The sequence below is a fragment of the Cynara cardunculus genome (assembly GCF_001531365.2).
Source record: "Cynara cardunculus var. scolymus isolate 2C chromosome LG 1, CcrdV1, whole genome shotgun sequence".
In the NCBI taxonomy this organism is placed as follows: Eukaryota; Viridiplantae; Streptophyta; class Magnoliopsida; order Asterales; family Asteraceae; genus Cynara; species Cynara cardunculus.
The window spans coordinates 1,278,872-1,288,017 of NC_037528.1; the positions used below are offsets into that span (position 1 = coordinate 1,278,872).

Genomic DNA, 9,146 nt, shown 5'->3' on the forward strand with positions numbered 1-9,146 from the left:
CATAATATAAAGTATTGATCATAATTAATGAAACATATTCATCTTCCATAAATATTCAAATCATAATAAATGAACTCTCATCATTTCCATAAATATCTCAATTTATTGGGTTGCATTGGTTRTACAAATGCGACGGGTTGTATTTGAAACAAACTATATATATATATATATATATTTTTTTTTTCTTTGAAAATTACTAGAGTAAATATAAAAGTAGAAAGGTATTAATTAGTAATTATAGATAAACTGTAATAAAATTGGTAATTATATGTTAATTATGGTATATTTTCATTATTATTACTTATTTGTCATCTATATGGTTTTCATGAATGATATATGCATCTAATACGATATGTGTAATTATGATATAAATGCCAAATGATAATTGATTTTAGTAAGATTTTTATGAGTGGTTATTTTTTTATCCTTAAAATACGAATTATTGAAAATAATTTGGTGTAAATAGTAATGCAATTTATTTTCAACGGTTTTTCCATTAGTTATTTATCCACTCCTAAATGTCTCTAACTCAAATAAGCAGCCCCTCACCACTTACTCAGGTAGAGGTATAAGAGGATCTTGCGCAATAGAAAAAGCACTCAAAATCAAGTAAACAAACTCTAAAGCAAGTTTTTTTTAATGTTTAGATCAGATCATCGAGTATTCCTCAATAAGTTATCGAAGATCTCTTAATATCCGACCGGTTAAGATCCGATCCTCGTAAATATAAAATTTTAGTTTTTTTTTAATCTTTTAAAAAATTATAATCATATGCAAAGGGATATATTTTTCCTCCAATTTTCATGTCTCCATCCATTAATGCAAGTGATACTTTCACGGTTTTTATTACATGATATTTGATTTTACTTATCTTTTTAATGTCTTATTTGTTAGTTTTTAATATATAATTTAATTAAAATTGCTTATTATCATTGATTTATTGAGTAATAGTAGAAAACATACGTTTATGTATATAACTTTATATACGATATAGAGATTTGTCGTCATAAATCACGCCTTGAAAACGTCGTGACTTTCAAGGCTTGAGGCTTGACCTTGCCTTCACGCCACGTCTCATGCTATTTAGAACCTTGGGTAAAACTGTTCATTAAAAAGAGACAAAAAAATCTTTAAAAAAAATACATGGGATCATGATTCATGAATCACAATTAACAACTTATATTGAATTGTTCAAAATAAATTATAATTATTTTTGTTTTAAAAAAAATAAATAAATAAATTGTATTTTGACACAAAGCACATGTGGTTGAAGGAGGCGTAGGCAATGGGATTTTGCAAGATCTTCAATTGAATCAATCAACAAAGAGGAGTTTCAAGAACTCTTGGAGACTCAAATTTGCCTCCTTTTTCTTGATTTCATGACTATCAATTTATTTTATTTTTTAATTAATATATTGTATTCGAATATTCAATATAAATTGATTAATAAAAAAATAATAATTCGTAATTCTCTTTCATCTTGAAGAAATCTTGATCCTTGTGTCGGAAAAGTCTTTTAGGTGAGATGACATGATTTGATCGAAACAAATCTAGTGGATCTAGACTCCTCAAAGTAGTCATTTCATTGAGAGGTGATGGTAGTTCGTGTCGACACAAACAAAAGATTTTTTTTTAATATTAATATTTATTATAGGATATTGATTTTTTTATTAACCTGGATTTACAACCCGCTATGCGAGCCGACTAATCTCAGGACGACTACATGCTTTGCAAGTAGCCCAAAATCACCGTATTTGAACCTCCGTAGCCACAAGGGGGTTTTTGTTTCTTCTTGGATTTGAACATGGGACCTCCAGACACTTTTGACCTTTGGAGTCAAGCTCAAACCAATCAGGCTTTGTGGTTAGGGATATTGATTTTTTAGAGTAAACTATAAAATTACTATGTGGTTTGTCGGAAAAAACAATTTTTGTCTCTACACTTTCAAAATTTCAAGATAGTTATCGTGATTTGTGGAACACGTCTGGATTTGGTCCCTCACTTTCACGACCATCGAAAAAATTCCCTTAAATGGTAATTTTCGTCATTTTTTCGATTTTTTTTTACTTTTAGAGATCAAAATTTATTATATGATTATCGGTTAAGTGGTTTTTGATTGGCTTAATGGGAAGAAAAGTGTGGTTGAGAAGAGAATACCAAGTAAAATGGCATGGAACACAATTGTGGTCTCAATTGGATGAATTGATCCATCAAATGGACAAGATGGGTGCACCCAAATGATCTCCAATTGCTTGTGTCATGTAGGTCTCTACTTAGTCATGATATTGGAGTGACGTCATCATCCATTTAACATAGTGTTATGGTCATAAAAAATAAGTATTTCATGGTTTTTTTTAAAAAACTATCCATTAATATTATTGGTCAACTATATATTATATTTTGACTATTAAGTCAAAAGAAGTTAAAGTCTATGATCATTCTCAAGTATATGAGATCATGGTTTTGAAAACTTGAAATCAAATTATGTGGTAGGAAAAAGGATTTAGTTTTCTAATGAGTAAAACAGTTATTTTTACTGATTCAGATAAAAAAAATAGGAATTCTTTTTGTTGGTCGGGTCATTTTATATATAATTTTTTTTATCAGATTCAGATGTAAGTTTTTATAACTTCAATCATGATTTTCGTCGTTTTCTTCCGAATCTTTATAAAAGATTTGGAAGATGTATAATGCGATTTGATAACAATTACATGTGATACATAATCTTTATGTTTGGAAACTTTTGACATTGTGGCCTTTCACTTTTTTAATAAGAAACAAAGGAGAAAAGGGTAAAATGAGCACAAGAAAATGGATAACATGCCTTCAATTTTTGGTAGGACAACACCTAATTTAATTGATTGAAAGATGATATTAGTTGACCAAAATGTGGATACAATTGGTTTTGGTCCCATATTTTAGGTAAACTAATGTATCAAACATATTAATTAATCTACATTTTCATTTAATTTTTGTTTTATTAATTATCATTTGTGAATAAAATATGGTATATAAATTTGTACTGTCATTAATGATTCTGGGTCGTATTTTTATGTAAGTTCATGGTAAAATTTATATTGAAATTAAAGCTAAATTTTACTCGAGTTTTTATAAATAGAAGCTTTAGAAGCATGGATGGATTTGCTAAAGGAGTGGTGGGTCGTGCCAACTGCCGAATTGATTTTCTCTGACGTAATGTAGAAAATTATAACCATTGATGTACTATCGTAGTTATTTGTTTGTGCTACCATTAGATGTGATCGCTAAAAAAATTGATGCATATTGGAGTTTAAATTTGAGTTGTAATGATTAACCATGATGGAAACCCTATCGTTGAAATTAGACTGATTTTGTAATGTTTTGTACTATATTTCATAACTATAACTAGTTTTTTTGTGGGAACTGGGACGTTTGATATTCTTCCAACGAGGGGATCATTCTCCCTTTCTTCTGGGCCTAAGCACGTGCTATAATTGCTTTTGGAACAGGAGTGATCATCATGGCCTTCAATATGGTGTGAATTCACACACGATAGAATCGTTATTCTACTTGATATATTTTTCTGTTTACGAGTTTGTATTTACCTATTTTATTGCATGTTTGCATTTCAATCTTGATGGTTGATAAAAGATCTGCGTACATCTTACTCTTCTCAAACCCTACTTTCAGCTATAAGATACTGGTTTTGTTTGGTTTATATAATTTGAGAATGGGTATTGCAATTTGCAAATAATATAAGATGGAAGAAAGAAAGGGAAGGGACAATGCATCATTAGTTTGTCTGCTGTGATGGTCGGTTTGCTTTGACATTCCCTTACAAAAGAGATGGTCCCAAAATCACTCCAACCCACGATTTCAATTCAATTTCAAACCCTTGTGCACGTGCATCCTCATGCCTTCGCCACTTTACGTTCAAAAACCAAATGTTATCCATGTCATTATAATATTACACGAACAAGTGTGTGAGAATATAAGTGAATATGGACCTTTGATCACTTTTAATCTTATCTCCACCTCATGAATTGTATTTATCATGGGACTTGATCAGATGCATCTTAGTGCACCGCATTAGTGTTGATCATCAATTAAGATTGATCCAAAAATGGATATTTTTTCTTATCTTTCTTACCGTAACTTTCATTCTTATCGGAACTCAACCTTATATTATTAATATTAATTATAATATTTAAATAATCAGTAAACTGAACCAACCTTAAACCCTAGACTGATCCAGTGCATGTGGCACTTGGTGAATGTAAATGGACCATCACTTGGATAGCATAAGTGGTTCACCTGTTCCAATTCAGAGAGGGACACTTCACAACCCACTCCCATATACATTGCATCAGAACCCACTCTCATATACATTGCATCAGAACCCACTCTTTTAACTCAAGATGAATCTCAACCATGAAAATGTTTGTTAGCAGTTTAACGAGCCTAACGTGACTCGCAACTTATTCGGTCAGCTATACATAGTTGTTTGGTAGTGCCTTGGTAGTGTAGAAAATGGTTTATTCAGTAAGATTCTAGAAAAGAGTTTTATGCATAAAGTCAAGTTTTTTCCAAATCTAATTCTCCCAATTAAAAACACTCCTTCAATCTATATGAAAAAACCCTCCAAAACAAAATCTTTCCAATTTATACAGACAGATTAATCAACATAAACAACTTTATCTATACATGACTTAATGGAAACCAACCAAACAGTCACTACCTCAATTTAGCCGGTCCGGTGCAGTCCGCGCTTAGTGCCAGGGCCCAGCACTGAAGTCATTCAATTTTGAAATGCAAAATCAGTCTGATTATAATATGAATGGAAGAACCAAGAAAGCCCAAGCTAATCCAGCAATGAATAGAGTCATACAACCTATTTTAGCTTTTATTCCCACTAATCGAATTAATTTGGAGTCCTCTTTTACTTATACATCACAGACTAATGAATTGAACAACAAAAACGATACCCTTGGCATAGGATTTGCAGATTTTGATAACGATTGAGCCTCTTATATTACAACCCCCACTTTGCTTCATGGCCCAATCTGTCGATAAGTCGTCCTTAAGCAGCCAACAACCAGCAGGAAAACGTATTAAGATTCTTTAAAGTCCCCTCTTGTAGCTCAGAATAATTTCCTTGTCCATCTGCATATAAGAAGACGATCGATTAACAACTGTAACAAGCAATTTTTGCAACTACAGTTCAACTACATTACTTTTTTTGTTGTAGATAATTAGAACTTACAGATTTGGCAAGCTCTTTAGCTTTATCATCATCAAAACCAAGTGTTGCCATTATCTTGTGAGCAGCCGATTCCTTTTCCGCCCATATTCCCAGAAGCAAGTGGGAGGTTGTCACTTCTCCTGTTTCTCCTGTGAATATTACAATAAAAAAGATCAAAATTTAGTAATGAGAAAGCTGGAAAGACGTTATTCTCACCAAGTGCTGGATGACATTCAGCACCTTATTTTTCTGTGAGAGATCAAAGGCATCAGAAATCAATGCCCAATTTCCCAAATTGGTTGCTGACAATAACTATCAAGTCCAGTAATAAATAAAAAACGACTTGCCCTGTATGGTGCGGTCCTAGCCCCCAAAGTAACTAAGCATACACAGGCAAAGGTAAACAGAGTTTGAAGTACCCAACTGGCTACATCTAACCACAAGAAAAATATCATGGCAGTTTAGTTTACTTTTCAGGGAAGAAAAGGGCATAAAAAGTAACTGCCCAAAGGAAACCCAATAAGCTCACTACTAAGCTGTCTACCAAATTACCTATAGTGTAACCTAGCTCCACGGAACTAATTTTTCACATGCAAGTCCCATAAGGACGAGCACACCTCACTTATTTGTGGCATGAAACGTGAACATGGGCTACAGACATCATGACCACCTTATCCATAATATTTTTTAACCTGTAGGTATACTAAACATGTCAACAGTAGGAAACGTTTTGAGGACATGGCATATGGCACGCACAGTAGTATGAGGTCTATCAGCCATCCATAATTGCTAAATGGGATCCATGTTTTCCATTCAGGTGCGGTCAAGAAAGTTTTGAGGAACTACCTTAAACCAAACTAGGTCTTTTTTTTTTTGGTTTCTTTTTTTTTTTTTTTTTTATCTTACTTCTTTCATCATTTTTCTCTTTTTTTCTCTCGAGTCCATTATATTAATCCCAATCTTAGNGGGGGGGGTCCTGGCAACCAAAAGTGCTCAAGTTCAATACAAATCTCAGCAACCACAATCATAGATTTGGTTTGGAGACAAAGTCCTTGTGTTGTTTTTTTCCATCACAAGAACATGAAAAAACTCGTCTCAATAGTCCAGAGACTATACACAAAGCGCAGTTCAATCACTTTACATCCTAGTCAGTAGTCCTCTAACTACCGTGTGCAGCTTGAGAGCCCCCTCTATAATTTCTAGTATTTTTAGCCTGTACCAACTAGTTTGGATTAAAATTCCTTGATGTTGGCGTCGGATGCAGAGGGAGTCCATGCCCAAACAATGGAATACATATGATTGCAGAAACTAGATCACATTGTTGATTTGGCTTGTAAACAACAGCATGCAAGCATTTACCTGTATATATCAATAGGATCACGCTGTAATTTACTATGATTTAGTCTCAGATAAACAGCAATGCTTAGATAATATAAAAAAGAAAACTAGTTTGGGACAAAAGGCTCGTTGCTTGTGTATCAAACAAGATCCTCCATTCCACCAAATAGGCTTTTTTCCTTGCCAACATGAGTTTCTAACTGGACTTCGCTTTCCATTATTGTAGAGATTTAAACCATATGTGGCTGAGTTCTAGATCCCTCCTTCCTAAGATGGCTACTTCGGCGTCGTTTGGCTCAGATCAGAAAATTCAGAATCCTCAAGAAGCTAAACCAGATTGATTTAAAAACAGAAGGCCTTAAGAAGATAGTCGCCTGAAAGTATCTTAACAATCATCAATCTCGAATGATGATGCTCTACTTGAGACCAAATGAAAAATTGCTCATTCAGGGTGCATTCTTTCTCACTTTCTTTTTTCATCTCCATCTGTCTTCCTTGTCCTTTGTGACACAAAGATGTACAAAGTGTTTTAAGGTCAACATAAAAAGTGTTACAAGAAGAATTGCACATAAGCACAATTAGCAATATGCAGAAGCCAAAATCAAATCTTACGAACTTAGAATTTTACAATTAAAAAAAGCAGAAATATACAAGAATACTAGTACTCCAGTACAGGGAATACGAAATTCTACCTGACTTCAGTTTCTCATTAATTGCCCAATCAATGGCCCTGCGAGCTGGTTCAGTCAATGGGGGATGCTCAGGGCTAAAAATATACATGTCTGATTTTCCAAGTAATCTTACAGTTTCTTCTCGCACTTTGAAAAGTGTTACACCACTTTCTCTTAATAACTTTGCAGCCAAACTAGTTCCTGAAAAAACAGATGGTTTAACAAATTGATACCACCAAAGAAAATCTAGCAAGCTGGAAGGTTACAGGAGGATGTCCCCTTTAGAAAACGAAAAATCCCTTTTAGGTTTGTGCAAAAAGCGAATATAAAAGTTACATGCTGGGTGTTAAAGAAAAACACATGTATATATAAGCAAGTCACACTAAAAAGTGTAGCATTAATACAATTATACAAACACTAATATAAAAGATGTGTGGGTTCATGATGAAAGATTATTACAAAATAATTGGATTTCAACCATGATATTTTCATGGATTCTAATAAAAGTAACAAGACGGATATATTCTAAATCTTGAGATACTTGGGTCTATGTCAATTGAAAGGGTATTACAAGGCCTCATCTGCAAAATAGCCCCCTAACTTCGGAAGAAGGGGTGCCTGATCCCCCTTTCTCCTCGGTCCACAGAGACAAAATGGGAATATTTTAGGGGACAAGCATACCGGGATCACAGTAAGTCTATCAAAACTGGTAGCTTCTGTTACCAGGACTAGAAAGATTCATCCTTTGGCACGGTTCATTAAAAGTTTAAGCACCATCATCTAAGGAGCCTCATAGTGGTGACTTTGATAGACTCTATTTAGGAAGACGAAATCAGAAAGGCTTATACATCAGAATTTTGCAGTCAGATTTAAATCCGCTATAGTAATGTGGTTTCTGATGTCTGGCATGCTTCAGAAGATTAATATATAAGTTGATCAACTAGTCTGGCCACATGAATTTAAAGTTGATTATGCATGTCATTACTCATAAGCATTTAGATCAAGTCGCAATGGATGTGCCAAGTTAAGAGATAAAGAAATCATCTGACTGACCCTCAACCAATATACCCATCAACAGAGCCTCGGTCCCAGTATTCATAAACTTCAACTTCCTAGCTTCCAATTCACCCATAGCAAACGACTTTATGAATCTAAACGACCACCTTCACACACTCCCATATGAACATAAATTTTGTTAGATAAAAGAAAATGATGACGGCATGAGTACTAACAGCAGAACAACAAAATTGCACAAATAAACTTACTTAGCGGATTTTTCAGGAGTTTCTTTCTCTGATGTCCTGCAAAATCCCAATAAAATTGCATAATTAACTCAATTTGTTTGGGAAGTATGAGTTCCACTTTGACTTCTAGGGTCAACCATGTTACTTTTCAATTTCGAATTTTATATAGTTTTGTTGAAGATATAACAAGGGCATTATTCATCATGTTGATAGCGAAGTCTAGTGTCTTCCTCCAACATTTATAAACTCAAGTCCATTTCCAAGCATACGTCTTCAAAAAAGTCAAACTACAACACTCATATGAAGCCACATAATAGCAATTGATGGACAAAGAAACTAGACTTACGGAGTTGTAGGACTAGACTCCACCGTTGCGACGATGGATGAGTAACGCCCAAAAGTTCTATGCCGCGATTTCGATTGCTGAATTGAGAGGTGAAGTCCGACGAATGAAGTAACCATAACCCTGGACGTGATTATCCTAGGCGCGAGGAACGAGGAATTGTATGAATTCCGGCAACGACAACCGGAAGATGAAGGGGAGACGGGAAGCACCGAAAGAGATTGGGCAGCCATGGGGGAAACAAAGAAAACCCTAACCAACTTCTTGTTTAATCTTCTGCCGTGAAAGCGGAGACGACGTTTCCGGTTTTTCTTTCTGTCTTTAAAAAG

General features: G+C 34.2%; 1 protein-coding gene across 1 annotated transcript; it reads right to left on the reverse strand.

Annotated features, from left to right (window-relative positions):
* Positions 1-4,781: 4,781 nt before the first annotated feature.
* On the reverse strand, positions 4,782-9,146 carry LOC112524853 (ATP-dependent Clp protease ATP-binding subunit CLPT1, chloroplastic-like). The gene is made up of 6 exons (XM_025134801.1): positions 8,821-9,146; positions 8,496-8,531; positions 8,284-8,393; positions 7,252-7,431; positions 5,243-5,370; positions 4,782-5,142 (listed from the first exon to the last, which is right to left on the reverse strand). Exons 1-6 carry the CDS (start codon positions 9,048-9,050, stop codon positions 5,101-5,103), a joined length of 726 nt encoding a protein of 241 aa, XP_024990569.1. The 5' UTR covers positions 9,051-9,146; the 3' UTR covers positions 4,782-5,100.